The following is an 18,517-nucleotide window of genomic DNA, read 5'->3' on the forward strand; positions in this document are numbered from 1 at the left end:
TTGCCAAAAGCCCATTCCCCTTGCTCCAGACCTCCATGTTGTCATCAGGGTGTTTTCTACACCGCCTCTTGCTTTTGTTGGTGTTTTTATCTCTTCCCATGTGTGATGGCAGGGGTGTGGGTACCTATGACAGAACATGGCAATTTTTTGGATGAACTCAGGCAGATTCTGGCTGGAGGAGGCAAGGCCAGCAGAGGTGGAATGGATCCAGCTGGGAAGTTAAGTCCTGGGGTGAGAGAAGTTAATGCTCCTGGCCAGCACTGAATGGCTCCAGGGCCTGTCACAGGAGAGCTGCGGGATGGCAGCTTCTTCATCTTCCTGGTGCTCAGCAAGATGGAAGCGTGGGAGAGCCAAGTCCTCCAGGCTCATACAGCTCATTTTGCACACAACATGAAAGAAAAGCTCACCTAGCCTGAGCAGTTGCTGGATCTGGTCCCTGGCAAACACCTGCATTGCTCTCCAGTTGAGTTGTGTCACTTCTCCTCCTCCTTACAAGGCTGAGGACCAGAGTGTCCCTACAGCAGGTGTGGGGTGAGTCTTCCACTCTCTCAGCAAAGCAATTAGCTCTAACAAATCCTGTTCCAGTCTGGGCACTCAGGCTCCTGAGTCTCCTGTCAGGAGAAGACAGCAATATCCACACCCTCATGTGCTTGCACACCTTCTCACCACACTGGTGGGGCTTTGCAGGAGCTTGGGCTGGGAGGAAGGCTGGGACCCCTGCACTGGAACCACCTTGTTTTTTTGGCTTCAGTGACCCATCTCAAAGGCTGATGTGACACAGAAGGTGTTGTTCCTGGGCCCCTGGGGTGACAAGAACAGCCAAAACTTCCTCTTCTCCAGGGGTGGCCCCATGCTTGCTGAGAGCTCCCGGGTTGTGCTTCACAGCAGGTATGTGCTTGACACAAGGTGTTGCCTTGCCTTGAGCATCTTCTCCCCCCTTAACTCCTGCTGCTGTCACCATCTATTCTTGTTCCCCATATGAGGCTGGCACCCTGGGGCAGATAAGAGGAAGCCCAATTGGATTTTACTCTGTAGCAGTCTGCAGAGCAAAAGGCACAGTAAAAACAGTGATTTTTTTTTATTTTTTTTTTTTCCCTGGGAGGCACTTCCCTGGTGTTACACCTGGTAAAATATCTGAGGCTTTAGGTGAGGTGTGATGGCCCCTTCGGCCAGGATGTAGAGGATGGATGGTGGGACACAGCTGGGACGTGAATACGAGCACGGCGCAAGAGAAACCTGGGGAGCAGCGGGCTGGGGAAGCACCCAGCACCAAGACCCGCATGGAGGGAAGGGTGCTGGGGCACAGGCAGCTCCCGGGAGATGAGGTTACACGGCGAAGCTGAAGAGAGATCGCTGCGAAAAGGAAGCGGATCCCTCCCGCCGAGGGTAAGGTAGGAGCCGAGTTTGACATCATCGGGATGAGCATTGGATTACAGCGGGCAGGGACTGACTCGGGAGGGGAGGAGAACACGCCCCTCGGCCCCAGAAGTGCAACTTCATTTAGCGGCTCCCAGGCACAAGGAAACTGCGAGTCTGAACCTGGCTGCGGCTCCCCGGGCGGCTTTGGCTGCCGGGCACCCCGGGCAGGGACCCCGGGTGGCTGCGGTCCAGATTCCAGCCCTGCCCCGCCAGCGGGACCGCCGAACCTGGAATTCGAGCCGGAGGGGCTGTAAGTACGGGCTGGGGGCTGCTGCGGGCCCGGGACGGGCTGGGGTGGCTGGTGGCCAGGAGACCCGGTGGCCACACGGCGGCGGGGGGGGGGTGATGTGTTCGGAGGCACAGTGAACGTCTCCCTCACCGACTGGGAACAGCGAGATTATTATTATTTTTTTTTCTTCTTTGCTGCCCACAACGCGAGTGCTGCAAAGCTAAGCTGCATCCCGGTTTTTCTGCTTGCTGGGAGAAGCTGCTTGGAGGCTGATGGCAGGGAGGAGACTGATGGTTCACTTGGAATATAATGGAATTAAGGACTTGCCGAAGGGGTGGCAGGGCGAACAGGCTCAGGGGGTTGAAATCTCAAAGGACCGCGGATCGGTGACCGCCGTGGGGATTTCTGGCCTCATTTCTGCCATGTGTTCATTTACTCCAAGCAACTCGCTGGAGGGAATCCCTTAGAGCATCAGCGTGGCTCTGTGCTCGCGTGGGAAGAGCTTCCAGCCCGCGGGACAGGCGCCCAGCACACTCAGTGCCTGCGGTGGGAATCGTCCCCAGGACTGTCAGGAGCTGCTCCGGGCTCTGCTTCCAGCCACGGGCCAGGGCTTCGCGGAGCGTGTGGGAGGGCTTGGAGACTCCCTGGCATCCAGCTTTCCAGGCAAATGTTTTAAAAGGCAAAGAGTTGTGATAAAAAAAGAATTTGCTGTGTGGTGGTATTCTCAGGAGGCTTTCTTTGCAAATTCCTCCACCTTGGAGCTGTGTGTCTTTCTCACCTCCCTGGATTCCCCCCAGCAGCTGGTAGCAAGCCCTGGTGGTGAGCTTTCACATGCATGTAATGCCTCGGCCTCAAAGGGCTATTTGGAAGATGTTTCTCTTTGTGTGGAAGGGGTAAATGGGTCCACAGAGCAAGAGGCAAGCATAGCTGTGAACCCAGAAGCAATGCCCTGTGTGGCTGGGCTGGTGGCACAAACTAGGAGGACACACAGTGCAAGGGTGATAGGAGATTCATGGAGCTGGGGGTGGCTTGGCTGGGTGGTCTCTCTCAGATGGCTGCAGCCTCTCAGGCTTCAGGCTCTTTGCTTGTGACAAGGTCACTGTGCTTGGCTTGGGCAGCTGCATGACACTCCTTGGCTTCTGAGACTCTTGGCTGGAAAGGGCCACCATGATAATGTGTGGTGACCCAACTGAAAAATTGCCCCATTTCAGCTCTTGTGAAGGATGGCATTTGGGAAAGGAGGGTGTGTGAAGGGCTCCCCAAAGGCTGGATTCATTCATGGTGCAAATGTAGGCTAAATGGTCACTTACAAACACAGATGCACCCGTCATGCCTGATGTACCTTGAGCACAGAGCAGTGCATTGAGTCCTTCAGACCAAGCTCCTCATGGGCATATGAATCCTCCATGTCACTATTTCCAGAGAGTGCAGACAAAGTAGTGCCTTAAAGAACTGGAGACCATAATGGGCACATGGGCTCCCAGTGTAGGTAGTTTGGTCATGGAGAGATGAAAACCCAAGACTGTTCATAGCATCTTCCATCCATCAGGTATTTCTGTACTCACTGGCCTCTTACTCATTGTAAAAACAATGAGGTGTTGTTTCTTTTTTTTCTCTGGGTGGCATTTCTGATGAGTACAGGCACACAGTGAGCTAGAATGCAGAGTTTTTCTATGTCCCTTATCCTCTTACTCCAAAGAGAAGTATGCCTACTTATGAGCCTACTCAGAGCAATAACCACAAGCATACAACCTACACCACCACCAATACACCCCAATACCTCTGGAAAACGTTTCCCAAGTCACTCACATTTCCTCATCTCCCACATTTCAGAGCCAATGCCCTCAACATACTGCTGTGCTTAAATCCCCCCAGCCTGTCTGGGTAACCAAACACCAGCATTATTCCTGTTTTGCAGGGGTTATACACAAAGCAGTTGATGTTTCTGGGCTCATACAAGGCCTGTGGCAGAGTCAGAGATGAATCTGCAAGTCCATAAGGAATAGCAGAAGCTTCAGCCCAAGTTTCTGTTTGCCTTCCTATTCCTCTCCCATTTTCACATTCAAAGCTGGGATGCAATTGTTTCTCCACACTCTGAGAGTTTCCTTAGTGTCACCAAAGCTGTGTATATGGGCTGATACAGATAACAAATTTTCCATCACAGTAACCAATTTAGAAAGGATGAAAGGGAAAAACAACCCCCATGCTTTAGTTGTCTCTAGCCCACAGCTAGAAAAAGCCAAGTCATAAGAGGAGCTGAGCCCCAGGCTTTCCATCACCAACCCATGAGAAGGGAAGGCTCAGCTCTTGCATGGACTTTGTCCCCAATTCTTCACCATGGCACCTGGAGAGGCCAAGGCATCTCTGCAGGACCCAGCTGAAGTGTGCAGAACAGCGCCTGGACTATGAACCACACCTTCCTCTGTTTCAAAACTCACTCCCTTCCAGCCTGCAGGGGTTTACACCTTACACCACTCATTCCTGGTTTTCACTGCGAGCTCCCAAACATTTCCTTCCCAGCGCAGCCCCAGAGTGGCTCTTTGCATGGCTCCTCCTCACCTACTGCCTGCAGGCACCTTGCTGAGCACAAGCTGCTGCCTCGGGAACTCGCTGACAAGCACCAAAACGCCAGCATTTGTTAGTACCTGCAGTGATGTAACAAGCCAAACATATCCCCATGGGAGCGTCATCCAATTTACTGGAATTACCGTTTCCACAAAGTGTAATTAATCCCTGGTGCTCATTGCCACGAGACACCGCTGGAACAAAGAGCTCAGAGGCGTTTTAATGGCTATCAGGTAGTTATCTGGGTAACAAAACAATCCTGGGGATGATTAAGAGGATATTGCATTTTAAGGATTATAAATCCTCCGGGTTCAGAGTAATTAGTGCCTCATGAAAAACATTCCACTACAATTGCAAGTTTTCTTGCCCCTCTGGTACCAGGGTGCCAGCTGCTGCTGGGCCAGGGCTCCCACTAAGGCAGGCAGTCTGCAGGCAGCTCTGGGAGGACCAGGCTTCTGTTGCCATCAGTGATGAATGCAGCCTGTTGTTTACCCAGGAGTCAAGAGACACAAGAACGACCTTCTCTCTGCTGCCATCACCTTGCTTGAAACCAGGAAAGATTTCCTGTCTGGATCAAAAGCAGCACCCTCTCAGCTGTTGTGTAGAATCATGTTGAATCCTCCCCAAAAGCATTCTGGGTTTTTTTGTTTTTTTGTTTTGTTTTTTTTTTTTTTTGGACCACATATTCGTTTTGAAGTAATGCTGAGAGCACTGATTTTGTGTGCTTGTTCCTGTTGGGTAACAGCTGAAAATGACTAAGGGGACCTGAACCCCAAATACATGCATCACCTGGATGCCCTTGTAATTCGTTCCTGATGGGGAATGGCTGTTTAGCTATCCAATGGACAGTTCTACAGATTATCCCAAAATAATCTGGCATACCTTGACGGGACATAGGATCAGATGAAGAAGTGCAGACTGTTCTTTAAAATGTTACTCTAGCTCGTTCTTAGTCACACTGCATGGACTAATCCAGCTCCCTATGTGGGCTATTGCCTGGCCCTGGTGCAGGGGGCCCTTCAAGCTCTGCCCATCACCCTGGGAGTAGCAGGGCTGGATGAGCCTTTGAGGATGGAGCAAGGGGACTGGCTTCAGATTTGCAGACCCCAGATCCCCAGGTTAGGGCTGTGGGGAGGAACATCAAGCCAGGGCTGCAGGGCTGGATTGCCAGTACCAAGCACTGAAGAATCTCTGTCTCCAAAATCAGCTTTTTTGGTTTGGTTTGGGGGTTTTTTGAGATACAATGGGGTTTTCCCCCCACATCCCATAAGGAACAGGGCTGCTCAGTGATAACTTCTAGTCAGGAGGATCATTGCTCTGATTTGCTTTAAGCCTCTCTTGGCGGAGGGCCGTGTATTTTAAGGCACTTTGCAAGACATCTGAAGTGCTGGAGGTTTAACTGCTTGGTGCTGCAAAACATGTGAGGCAGGAAGGCAAAGAAGGAAAATAAAAAGACTTATGGATTTCCAAAGCTGGCTTTCTTCCTTCCTGCTTTTGTTTGCCTCCTCCTTGGTGCCCCAAAAGGGTGATGGATATTCCCAGAGTTGTGGGAATACTGTTGCTTTTCCGTTCCAGTGTTTCCAGCAAGGACTTCACTGTAAAAGGGGTAAACACTAACAAAAGCATATTGTTAAACCCCCATGTCTTTGTTTGGCTACTGTCATGATCATAATTAGCATTTTCCATTTCTGTAAGCCTGTCATCTGCAGATCTGAAAGAGCTTTACAAATATTTGAAGCATCCAGCAAGGGGAAGGAGTATTAATAGCTCCCTTTAACAGATGAGCACAGTGACACACAGAGGCAGCAAGTGCCCTGTCCTTGAAGCAGGGCCAGAGCAGCAAGCACTCAGCTCCAACTACTAGAGAGTTTGAAAAGTGGGTCAAAAAAACAAAGAGCAAGACTGTAGATCTATCCCAGCTTGGAAAATGCTGGGGAACAGTTGCAGAGTGGTAGTCAATCCAGATGGGCCAGATGGAGGAATTGCTGATGAGCTACTGCTTATATGGTTAAAGGGTTCATCTCTTGCTTTCTGCTTTGCTAATGTTTGTCCCTGGGACAAAATGAAAAAAAAAACCAAAAAACAAACAGTCCGTAACGTTCCAAAAAGTTTGAAAGCTGAAACAGCTGCTAAAATAAGCAAGTGTCTTGTTGGCTGGGCTCTGCAGGTCAGGAGATTGCAATGCACCCACAGATGTTAAGGCCACAAAGGAAATGTCTTTGAGTGGGACTTGGGGACAGCAGGAGAAGGCACAGCTGTGCCCAGACTGCAGGGACCCCAGGAGCAGGAGACAGACCCAACAAGGCAACTAAAAGTACCAGATCAAAAATCCCCTTTTTGCCTCAGCAGAGCTGATATGGAAGTTTCACTTCTTTAAATTGCAGGGGAACTACAAACCAATATCAATTTATATCCTCAAGGAAGCCCCTGGGTATCCCCGTGGTGCAGGTTGGGGAAGTGAGTGGCTCTGGTTCCCCCCAGCACGTGCATGGGAGGGCAGTGAAAGGAGAAGTAAAACAAAAGATAACTGATCTGTGGGGCCAGGCTCATGGCTGGACTTCCCTAACATTTACACACAAGAAGCCCAATATCCATTAGCACAAACCCTCCCAAAAAGGAGCCAAACACACAGCTGGGCAGAGCCCTGCCAGACCCCCCCTTTGCTATCCCCTTTGCTGTCCTCTTCACAGGCAGTGGAAAAAGCAGCTGAGTTTTCTGCTTGCCAACAAAGGCACAGATCATATTTCCTTACATTTATTTTCTTTTTCTTCCCCAGAAGCCACTGCCCTGCTGTGTATGAAGCTTGTTTGAAGTCATGTCTAGAAGGAAAGTCAACTAACTCAGGTAGGGATTCACACTGTGGACTGATACAATATTTATACGTGGGGAGATGTTACATAAACAGCAATGAGGCTTTTTTCTTCCTCTTTCATAGAGTAATTTGACCTTTTTCTGTATTCTGAATTACTAAATACTAGAAAGCTGCTGAGGACAAAAAAAATACCAACAATTTTGCCCCAGTGATTCTCCTACTGTGTTTTCCAGACTTCATAGCCATGAATGGTGGACACACCCTGTGTCCTACACCCAGGCTGCATTTCAGTGGACAATGGAACACTTGGAAATTCATTTCATTAGATCCTTCCCCTTTTCCAAGGCTAGAACTTGTAACGCTCACCGAGCATCCCCAGTGTAATGTCACAGACATGTCTTGAACACTGTCATATTCCTGGTGACTTAGACAGATTTCCTTGCCTGCAGAAAGGCTCAGAAGCTGCTGTCACCTGACACAGCTGTACAAAAGACTTTGTCACACAAACACTCAGAGGAGGGGGTGTGCAGGCCAGCAAAACTTCCCCTGCCCAGGTAGGGTCCCAGCAGGGCAGCACAAAGGCTTTACCAGTTTTAGTGGGCAACAGAAGCTGTGGAGCCACCCAGAAGGGCTCAGCTCAGCCACCTCTGCTGCCAGCCTGTTTTTACCTCCTACACTTTCCTTTTCTCTTGTATGCAAAGCACCAATAGCAACATCCCTGCCACACAGTCCTTTTCACAGCTCTCAGACACATCTTTCCCCTGCCCCCATCTCCCCAGGCTCCAAGTCCTGCTGGTGGCTTTCTCCTGGGCCCCAGGTGGGGACAGGGCAGGCAGCTCCAGGGAGCAGAGCTAAGCCTGGCTTTGCTAATCAGCCTTGTTCCACACTCTGAAGAGCTTCCCTGGTTATTTTTAGGCCGTGCTGGAGCTGCCAGGGCTTTCACACCTGGGGAGTTCCACGGGTTTTCACTCAACCCCTTACACCACCCTGAGTCCAAAGGACTCTTTGGATGATGGATGTTCCTATGGGATTGTGCAAGGCTGAACAAGGCAGAGCCAAGGCAGCTTGCTCTCAGCTTCACACACCCTGTGCTAGGCAGAGCCTCCTCAGGTAGCAGCAACCAAACCTGCATAGTTACACTTCTAAGCTCAGCTCTCCTTCCTAGCCATGCATAGCAGCAGAGCTCAGCTCCTTAGATCACAAATAAAAGCTGGACAAAACCACTCTTTTTCATGCTAGGCATAAAAATAAAGACCATTCTTGCTTACCTCTGTCCTTGTAGAACACCTTCTTCCATCCAGAAACAGAGCTATTGCATCAAGACCTCCTATTGCTTCACCTTCCTTTTATACCCAACAAGGGCACCTCTGCTAGAAAATAGCCCCAGCTGCATCTCCTCTGCATTTAGTTGACTTTCCTTGCCTAGGAAAACCTGAGACCTGTTGGGTTGTGCTGGGCTTGAGCACCCCTGGGCTCAGTTCAAGGGGGGTTTGAGTACTTGATGTTCACTCAGAGGTCAGTGCCTCAGTGTGAAGAGCTCTGGGACCACTGAAGAGTTTCCAGCTTTTCATGAAATCCAGCAGGGACTCTTCTCCTGAATGGTTGGGGGGAAGGCAGGGAACCTGAATCTGAAGGGGAGCCCTTTTGCAAAGGAATCCCCCCCCCCCGTGCCCAAGATGCCTGCACATCCCAAGCAGGCACAATCCGTGAACATGCCTGCACCAGCAGCTGGGGGGCTTGTGCAGCTGAAGGGTTTAAAGTGTCTGATCTGTGGTTCATCTGCTTTGCAAGCTCAGGCATTAGCAGATCTTCCACACAGTCCCTGGGTTTGTTTGTGTAGATGTATGTTGACAAATCAGTAGAGAGCCGTGTTCACCCACTGTGACCCTGGCTGGAGGGGGTGGAAATCTGGGGGAGAAAGGTACCCCCTGCCATGTCCTAGGGCTGGCAAAGCCAAGTATGGCTCCTCCTGCTCTGCCACCCCATCTCTGGGAGGGATGTGCATCTTCCCGAGGCAGGGGGCAACAAGAGTGCCCTGATTTATTAGCACCTCAAAGCTGTGGGATGTGAAAAACAAGCTCGACCTGGGAACAAAACAATAATACAACTGCTGTCACGGCAACTGTCTCCAGATGCACAAAGAGACCAATTATTTCCATTAATCAACTTAGTGAGAAGCTGCAGAAGAGGCTTAAGCAGCAGGCAAGGCTGGGTGCTGAGGGGAGGGAGGAGCAGAGAGCTCCATCAGGTCCCAGTTGCCAAGGCAAGCTCTAATTCCACTCCTGGTGGAGGATTTTTCGAGCAGACACCCAGCACCCCTCGCCCATGGTGCCTGGCAGAGGGGAGGGGTGCTGCCCACTCCTGGCATGGGGGTGCAGGCTGCTGCCCTCCTGGCAGACAGAGGGATGGATGGATGAATGCACAGGCAACTTCCCCCTGTCATCACCCACACATCCTGATACTAGGGAGGTGTTAGTGGGGCTGAGCAATCCCCTCCTGCCACCCACACTCCTCCCCAAGCCTTCCCCTCTCCCTGGGGACTGCAGCAGCACATGACAGGACTCCCGATGCCCGGGGTTGGCCATCATTTTGAAATCCATCTGGAGCATCTTGTACATCAGCTGGGAGCCTGGCAGTGGCCAGGAGGATGTGGGGCAGCAAGAGGTGGCTTGGCACAGCAGTGGGGGACAAGCTGATGGCCAGGAGGGAGGAGAGGGAGTTTGGGGTGCTTGGTAGAGCTAAATGCAAGGTTTGTGAAGTTTTCAAGGAGCCAGTCTCAGCCTAATCTTAAACCTGGGGCTAAGCAATTAATTACCAGTTTGATAGGCATTCAGTGATCTGTACAACGAGACCAAAGCAAAGGATGGGATCTGTTTGTGACCACCAAGCCTCAGTCCCCTGCTGCATCTGCCCTTCTCCAACATGAATTATAATTTCCCTCTAAGTCCTACAGAAGCCTGTAAGTGGCTGGAGAAGCTGATGTCTGCTGACTGAATTCGTGGTATTTCACACAAGAGCCAGAGGGTGCAGCATTATTACAAGGAATCCTCCAGCAAAATCCTTCCAAAAATACCAACATGCCATGCCCAACCTTGACATCTCTTCACTGCCAAAGCGTGCTGAGGCTTTTCCACACTATTCTTGCCTGGAAAGAATCTGCTCAGCACATGAGATGGACACATGTGCCCTGGTGGGATCAGGCTGCTGCCCTGCTCCTGACTGTTTTCTCACCCAGCTGGGAACCTTGGTGCTCCCAAGTCTGGGGCACATCCATTCTGGCCAACAAGACCAGCACATTTTGGAGGACGAAGACCCATCAGGAAAGAAGTGGAGCTTTGTGCCTGGTGCAGACCCTGTCACCAGCCTTACCACCACTTGTTGCATCTGGAGTTGCTCCCAACAGGACATCAGCACCTTCAGTTCAGCTTCTGGCCACGGATCTAAGTTTTGCTGCAGGGGGGTCATGAGCAATAGCGAGACCTTGGAGGCATGAGCACAGGTCTAAAAATACCTAACCCAAATAACACCATTACAGAGCCTTCCTCCTTTGATGTGCAACCCCCCCGCGTGTTCTCAGACAAGAGCCAGTGGAAAATTTGCTGAAATTCCAGCTGGAAGTTGTCAGACAGTTGGTGGAAACCCCCTGACCTCAAGTGCTGGCTTCAGCCCTATGGGATTTTTTTTTCCTCCTCCCTGGATGTGACTCTCCCAGCAGGAAACCTCACAGCAGACCCACAGGGAGCACAGAAATCGTGGTGCTGCCATCTCTGTGCAATACCAGGCTCCCCACCTCAGTAAACCATCTTACACTGTAAATATTTTAAAATCCCAGCAGAGTGGTTGAGCCTGTTTAGTGTTGTTATGGATCTGGCCCCAGCAGGAGGAGTCTAAGAATAGTCACTGTACCTTGGAATGAAAGGGCAAAGGGTACTACATGATGAAGAGAGCTTGAAGGCCACTGTACCACTTCATGCCCTGATCTCTGCAATGGGGAGATGTGATGCTCGAGCAGCAGAAGGGGTTGCATCCCTGTTCCCTGGCAGAACTTCGAAATTTCACCCTAAAAACACAGCAAAGTTTAGGTTGGCTTCGTGGCTTTAGGACTCCAGAAATCAGGGAGGCAAAAGAGAACACCAGACCATGTCCCTGTCTGGGCTGTGGGACCAGGGAGCCACCTCCACCCAGCACCCACAGATGTTGGTCCCAGCAGCCACTATCAAGGGGCTGGGGCTGGGAAGCAGCACCCTGGGAGCTTGGTCTGATGGGGCTGCTGCCACAGGGACCTGCATCCCAGTGCCTGCCCTTGGGGCTGCCTCCTGTGGCCACAGAGGTGGCTGAGGTGCAGGGCTCACCTCCTTGGGTGACCCAGGGGACAGAAAGCGCTCCTGCTCACCCCTGAGGAACAGGGAGATCTCTGAAGTAGGTTGGGAGCAGGAGATGGTTCAGGCTCAGTTAATCAGGGAAGTCCCGTGCTGTGTTTAAGCCATGCTGGAGGCCCTAAGGGAGCCCAATCTAAGCAGGGGACTAAGCTGCCTTATGCCTAGAAGTGTCCTGGATACCGTGCAGAGACCACCAGGACTTTCTCTGACCCAAAGACCCTTTGCACTTGCTGCTCAGGTGGGTCAGGTGGAGAGGAAGATGCTGAGGAGGGCAAGAGGTGAGAGAAATGGAGCAGAAAGGAGGAGCTGAGCAGGCAGCAGAGGGGAAGCTGAGCTTAGCACAGACTGCTGAGGGCCAGCATCAGGACCGAGTCCAAAAATAGCCCCTTCCAGCCATAAAAAGCTTACAGCTTAACCTAGGCAAGGGACAGATGCAGTATCATTTGGAGGGTTTCCTTGACACTGGAGTCCAGGGCTGGGTGTGACAGTCACTGCCATCCCAGCCCTCAGAGCAAAGCCTGGGCTGCTGGCTGGGTTGCAGGGCACTGTGTTGGGTTTAACCTGCCCATGGCATTCCCAGGACATTTCTCTGCCACTGCTGTTTTATTTGCAGTAACTGTTTGCTCATGATCCCTGGGATCTGCTCTGTGGAGAAACAAGCAAGGGTGTACGTGGGAATTAACTGCAGGCTGCTGAGCTGACCCAAAAGAAATGCCCCAGTTTCTTCTACCTAAAGGCAGAATTGCCTAAAAACATTTAAGCCTTTAATTTCTTAACATCCACCTTCTAAATGGGTCAGACTCAGCCCTGGTGGTTCAGCTGCAGCCCCCCAGCACAGAGCCAGCTGCTCCCTCCACTGTGGGGTGACATCCCTGGAAAATGCCACCAAGCCCAGCTGTGGCCTCACAGCAAAACCATTCCAGGAACCACAGCCACACCAGTGAAGCCAAGACTATCACAGCTCCAGATATTTTAGCCCTCTCAAGAGACTATAGAAAAATAAGCCCAGGCCAAGTGGCAGGTTTAGCAGATCCAGGTTATTTCAGGGAGGCACAGAGGCAGCTCTGGGGACCCACCTGGTGTCTCTGGCAGCTTGTGAGGGGCTTTCTGGCTTGTGGCCAGCTGCCTGTGACAGGCAGCACTGTGTCCCCACAGCCTCTCTCCAAGCAGCACAGAAATCTTTTCAGGAGTGTGCAACAGGTCCCAAGCCATGGCCTTTGTCACTGCGTCATGCATCCCCTGCCCTGTCCCTGTCCCCATGGGCTGGCACGCTGCTCCGAGGACACAAGGACTGCTCTGGGACCCTCAGCAGCAAGGAGGGAAGGGAGACAGGAAATGAGGCCCTGGGGACAAGTCAAATTACCTCTGCAAAGAGAGAGATGGAAATAGTTTCACAGTGTGCTGCAGGTTTATCCCTGCAAGGCCTCTCAGGAGCTGGCACAGCATTCCCTCCTGCTGGCCCACAGGAGAGTGAAAAACTTAAGGTGGGGAGCTGGTGGGTGATGTACCCCACTTTGCACCCCCTGCCACCACTAAATGACCACCCACAGTGATGCAGTTTCAAGTTGAATGACATGGGCAAGAGGGAAGGTGCCTCTTTCGTATCCCTGGCAGGTGTTACAGGAGGTTCCCACTGACTAAAAACCCACTAAATTATTTTTGCACCTGGGTGGAAATGCTCTTTAAAGAGAACAGTTTTTTCTATCAAAAATTGGAGCAACTGCTTCCATCCCTTCCTTGGTCCAACAGCTTCCCAGCAGCCAAGAGGCTGGAGTGGCTCTGCCAGCAGGGAGGGATCTGCCCGCGAGGCTTTTGAGAGCTGCCCGCCTTGTGAAAATCCTCCAGGAGCTGTGTAAATTCAAAAGCTTTGCTCATAAACCCGCCCTGCTCCAGCTTTTTGCTCGAAGAGCCAAAGGCCGGAGCCTTCCAGGCCAAGGAAAATAATTAATTCACACGCGCCATCTCCTGGCCATCCAGCCGGGACCCAAACACGAGCAGGACCTTGCCTCTGCACACTGGGTTCCTTCGCCTGTTTTTAATCGAGATTCCATCCTTTTCCCGTCTGATGGGACATTTCATCACTTGGCACTGTGCTGCCACAGCTGAGCACATCCACCCTTGGCAGCCACATCGGGGATACCGGGAAAATGCTGCACCCGGGGGCTGGCCGGCTCCTGAGCCCAGTTTGGGGGCTTCATCCTGCCAACCAGCTGCTCCAGCTCCTGGTGCAAGGGCAAGATTCCTGAACAAACTACCTCTGGACCGGCCTCACGGATAGGGAGATGGAGCCGGGCTTGTGTGGACCACTCTTTGGGAAGCTTCCCAAATCCATGTGACATCTGGCCAGCAGCCTCCGGGATCTGATGAGCTGTCAGGAGGAGATGTCAAGGAATGATAGATGCTCATCCTGTCCCATGGAAAAGGCATTTTGCTCACTGAGGTCAGCCAGCCTGCTGCATCCAGGGCAGGCACCTCATCCCAGGAAGGGCAAGCTGGGAAAGGTGGGAGGGAAAACTGAGGAAAAACAACAGATGGGATCTCTTCTATGGTCAATAGATGCAGTTTTTCCTAGGGCTCATTTACCAGGGATTAGATGGATGCTGAGCCCTGGTAGGAGGTGGATGTTTGCAAGGATTTGCTGGATTGTGAGAAGCAGGTTCAGGTTCTCCTGGGACATCTGGGTGGGCTGAGCCCCATGTCCCAGCAGTGAGCTGGTGTCAGCACTCCCTGAGCTAGCATCAGCACCAAGACAGGAGTCCCTGGGGCTACCAAAAACTTTTGAGGTTACTGCACCCTGCAGGCTCAGGAATGGGGAGAGTTTAACCTCTTTTATCTTAGCTGTTGGGTCTCTGCCAGCATCTTCTTTCCACTTCCTTAACACTGGGGATTACAGAGTGAGGAGTGCGATTCCTGCCCAGGCTGGTGCTCTGCCAGCAGAATTCCCTAGTAGGAAGATAAATATTAAGCAGGATGTGCTAAGCAAATTTCTCAGTGGGACATTAACCCCAAGGTACAAAAGCAAGTGAAGACAAGAAGTTGGGGTTTTTTTTTCGTTAGATGCCAGCATTTTTAATCAGGACCTCCTTCAAGGATTGACATCATCACCAGAGCTAAGGGCATTTTTTTCACTGTGAGCAGAATCACAGATAAAACAATGACTAATCTCTAACTTCCACACAGAAAGCCAAACTAAGTGCTAAACTGAGTTAAAAGGAGCAGGACCCAAGAGCACGAGGTTCCCAGGGCAGGATGTGCCCAGCAGCAAAGATGCCTCCGACACATTCTCTGAACTTCTGAGGTCCCTGGACTCTGCACAAATGCTGGCAAGTCAAACTCTCAGCTAAAATGGAAACCCAGCAGCACAAGGACTCCTCAGGCTGAGCTAAGAGCTGGCTTGCAGTGGAGCTGGCGGGTGACGAGTGGCCCCCCTGAGCCTTTCTTCCCACTCTGTGCTTGGCACAGGCACAGGCCCTGGAGTGAAGGGATCAAAAGACCTCATGGAAGGGCTGATTTTCACAGTACAAGCACTTCTCTCACAGCAGGTCAGCTCAACTTTCTCAGTGACATCCGACAGCCAGTGGAAGCCAGTCCTGATCCAAAGCCCTGCACCTATAAAAATAAATACACCTCTGCTCCCCAGGCTTTCCAGGGGACACTGATTATTTCCCATCACAAATTCAGGTTTGATCAGCAACCCAACCTCCCCCCCCCCACAGTGCAGGCAGCCAAATTTGGCTGCTGTTCAAAGCTCCCCTTGTATTTTGAGGAGGAAGGAGGGCTTTTTCTGTACTGCTTTTTCTGTAGCAAGCAGCTCTGCAAGCAGCCTCACAGCTCCTAAAGGAGGTCAGAGACTCAAAAGGAGAGAGAGGCCAGCAGCTTCTTGGCCTTGCTCTGCAATGGGAAGGTGGAACAAGGGCTGGAAAGGCAGCTTGGATGGATTCTTCCTTCCCTCCTGTGTCGGGTCACCTGGCAGCATGTGTGACCCAACACAGTGGGTCACCCAGCAACAGTGGGTTACCCAGCACTGTGGGTCACCCCTCGCACCACTCCACGTGACGGGGCTGATATCTGAGATTGCAGCAGCTCCTGCTAGAAGAACCGGAGCAGAGTTACAGGATCTATTTTTTCACACTGTAATTTAACTCCACAGAGTAACCTAACCTAGAGGGAGCCAGGACCTGAGGCTCGCCCGTGCATCCTTGACCTCACAGCTGTGTTTTCTCCACAGGGCTGTGCAGGCACAGAGAAATGCAATGGAGGTAGAGTCCAGCACATACACTGACTTCATCTCCTGTGACCGGGCTGGCAGGAGGAACGCCGTCCACGACATCGAGCGGGATGCAACCACCATCAGCATGCGGAAGCTGTCTGAGGACCTCGGTGACCTCGCTGTTGAAGGAGCAGGTGAGCTGCTGCTGACACCCACCAGCCCAGCTCCTGGCACCCAAGCAGGAAGGGAAAGGCACGAAATGGTGGTGCAGTGAACCAGGGTGCGCTGAGAGCATCGCACGGGTGCTGAGGAGGAACCTCTCGTCCCTTGCTTGGTCAGTGCCTTCAGGCTGGTGGGTGCTCAGCTGGCGGGGGACTCCCCAGACTGAGGGGATTTTGCAAACAACAGGAGGGTCCTGGGGTTTCTGGCACATGAACCCTGCACGAGGCCCTTTGCTCAGCTGATTTGTAAAGGCACTGGTGTTCCACAGAGCGACCTGCAGCCTTCCCAGGGCAGACTGCACATCAGATACATCTTTGGCTTTATAAAATCAAATCTTGCCCTGCAGCCCAAACACAGCAGCAGAACCACCCTGCCCACCAGCTGACTACAACCAGCATAAATCCTGCATTCAGAGCTCAAGCAAACCAGACAGTCTGATTTCCTTAATAAATGACAAAACTTAACAGCACCATCGCAGGGAATAAACCCATTCTTTGCCCTTTCTCTTCTACACCTCTAACCTACAATCTATAACTATAAAAAATACTTTAAAACACATTACCCCAACATGTCTACACTAGCACATATCTATGCATAATAATCCCAAATGAGACCTTTTCTAACTGAGGGAAACACAGGTGGCTGCCATGCTGTAGGGCAGACATTCCTGGAGCACATCCCTGACCTGAGGCTCCCTCCCACCATCACCGGATGTGTAAAGAATGGGAAGGGAGGATCCAATACTTTTAAACCAAATAATCTTTCCAGCTTTCAGGTGGCAATCTGAATAAAATCAACATACAGCAATTACTGACCTCATACCCTCAGCAGAGTGTAACTGTGCTTCTTCCCAATCCTCCCTTCTGCAGAAAGCCAAGGAAATGCCACTTCTTCTGAGAACAACCCTGAAGCAAGACCAAAGAAGCAAGAAAGCAGCCCTTCCCCATGACAGTGTAATGGGGGTGGGGTGGGTAGGAGGGGGGCCTTGCTGTAAACATTAAACAAGAATTTGCTGTTGAATAAGCAGGGAAAAGCCAACATGGAACAGCAAGTTGTCTGTCAAATGCCTCCGCTGCAAACATTTTTGCTTACAGAGCCACAGGATGCTGTGCAAGGACTGGCACCTCCAAAAGACTCCTGCTCCCATCCCTGATGATTTAGAGCAACACTGCCATGGTTGTAGTGGTATGAGCCATTCTCAAGATGCCTTAGCTGCAATTTTTCCCTTAGGGGAAAATACAATTTCAGTAATAATAGACACATCTGACTTTCCTCTCCAAGGTACCTTCCTCCTTTGCAAATTTAAACTATTATTTATTCTGTTTCTGTAGATTAGAAATTTAGATTATTGTTTTTTCTAAGTTTCACCCTCATCCACATCTGAAACCTGACCTGGTCTCTGGACTGTCCCTGTGGCCCCTCGTCAGGCTGGGCAGGGATCGGGGCGGTCCCACTGCCCTCATGCCAAGCACACGTGGCTGCTGCCACTTAGCACCAGGAAAGGACCAAAGCACAGACACCTCTGTGTGGACCAGCTCCACCAGCAGCTCCAGCAGCACCAGCCCACAGGCATCCATTTCTTTGGGTTTAAGCATTTTAAGAAATTGTTAAGGGGAGGGGAGAAAGATTTTGCTGGTTTGACTGTTGAAATTCAGGCTTAACTTTGCAAGCTGTTAGCTGAGATGATCTCTGCTTGAATCTCACACCATTCTGTCTTTTAGGAGACATGTTTTGTGTTAAAGATGGTTTGATAAAACTATATAAGCTGTTGGAATAAATAACACAGCCTTCAAGTACTGAAGATGTTTCTTCTTCCTCTTTCAACTGTTGGAGCTGCAGGGTGGTCACAGAAGCTGCCACTAACATGGAGATGCAGGGATGCATTACAAGGAAGTCCCTTCCCTTTGGATCTGTGAAACCCCATGGGTTTGCAGCACCCAGGTGGAAGCAGGTGTCAAGTCCAGCATCAAAAATGCTAAAAATCTGTTCCCAGCAGCTCCCATAGAGAGGAATACTTGTCTGTGAGCCTATGGGAAATGGCAGCTCTGGGGCCAGGACAGAGAAATCCATGGCTCTGGCTCCCCCAAGAGACAGCTCTTCCCCAGAAACAAGGATCTGGCAGCCAGGTACCAGCTGCATCTCCTGCTTTGGCAGCTGCAAACCAGCTCAGACCCTGCTGGGATTCTATTGCAGCTCCATGCCCAGAGAGCAGCCAAGAGCCTCCTCCCACCTCCCTGGCCTTGGGACACCAGCAGGTACCTCCTGGGCTTGGCAGTCCACACAGCTGGGTCTCTGAGCCCCATTTCCAGCTCTCCTCATTGCCTCTAAACAGTATTTTTGGCTCATGCAAAGCCAGCAAGCTGAAAGGCACTGCAGAGGGGCTGTGCAGCACACAAGACCTCTCACAGTCAAACACAGGCTGATCTTAGGCCTCCTTGGCCAGAAAATATCTGTTCCAGAATTATTTTTAGGCAGACTTTTAGGGACCTGCTGGCCTGTTACCCTCAGAAGTTGGGCCAGAGGCATCAGGTTCCCCCTGCAAGTGAAAGAGCCAGGTCAGCTGCCCCCAGTGACTGAGCTGACAGCCCAAGGGTGCTGGCTGAATCCAGTCACATCCCAACCTGGAAAGCTGCAGAGCACATGGATGCTCTGAGCCCTTCATTTCAGTAAAACACGGGTAT

At 51.4% G+C, this 18,517-nt stretch overlaps 1 protein-coding gene across 4 annotated transcripts; it reads left to right on the forward strand.

The window, feature by feature from the left end:
• Window positions 1-1,337: 1,337 nt before the first annotated feature.
• PKIG (cAMP-dependent protein kinase inhibitor gamma) lies at window positions 1,338-17,637 on the forward strand. 4 transcript variants are annotated; one of them, XM_071759655.1, is made up of 4 exons: window positions 1,338-1,669; window positions 6,990-7,057; window positions 15,633-15,808; window positions 16,183-16,305. In XM_071759655.1, exons 3-4 carry the CDS (start codon window positions 15,658-15,660, stop codon window positions 16,272-16,274), a joined length of 243 nt encoding a protein of 80 aa, XP_071615756.1. In that variant the 5' UTR covers window positions 1,338-1,669; window positions 6,990-7,057; window positions 15,633-15,657; the 3' UTR covers window positions 16,275-16,305. The 4 variants fall into 4 exon arrangements, with proteins under 4 accessions (XP_071615756.1, XP_071615755.1, XP_071615758.1 ...); XM_071759654.1 differs by having other exon boundaries at window positions 1,348-1,673; window positions 6,993-7,057; XM_071759657.1 differs by lacking the exon at window positions 16,183-16,305 and adding an exon at window positions 16,706-17,637 and having other exon boundaries at window positions 1,458-1,673; window positions 6,993-7,057.
• Window positions 17,638-18,517: the final 880 nt, after the last annotated feature.

This window comes from Heliangelus exortis, chromosome 16, assembly GCF_036169615.1.
Source record: "Heliangelus exortis chromosome 16, bHelExo1.hap1, whole genome shotgun sequence".
NCBI lineage: Eukaryota > Metazoa > Chordata > Aves > Apodiformes > Trochilidae > Heliangelus > Heliangelus exortis.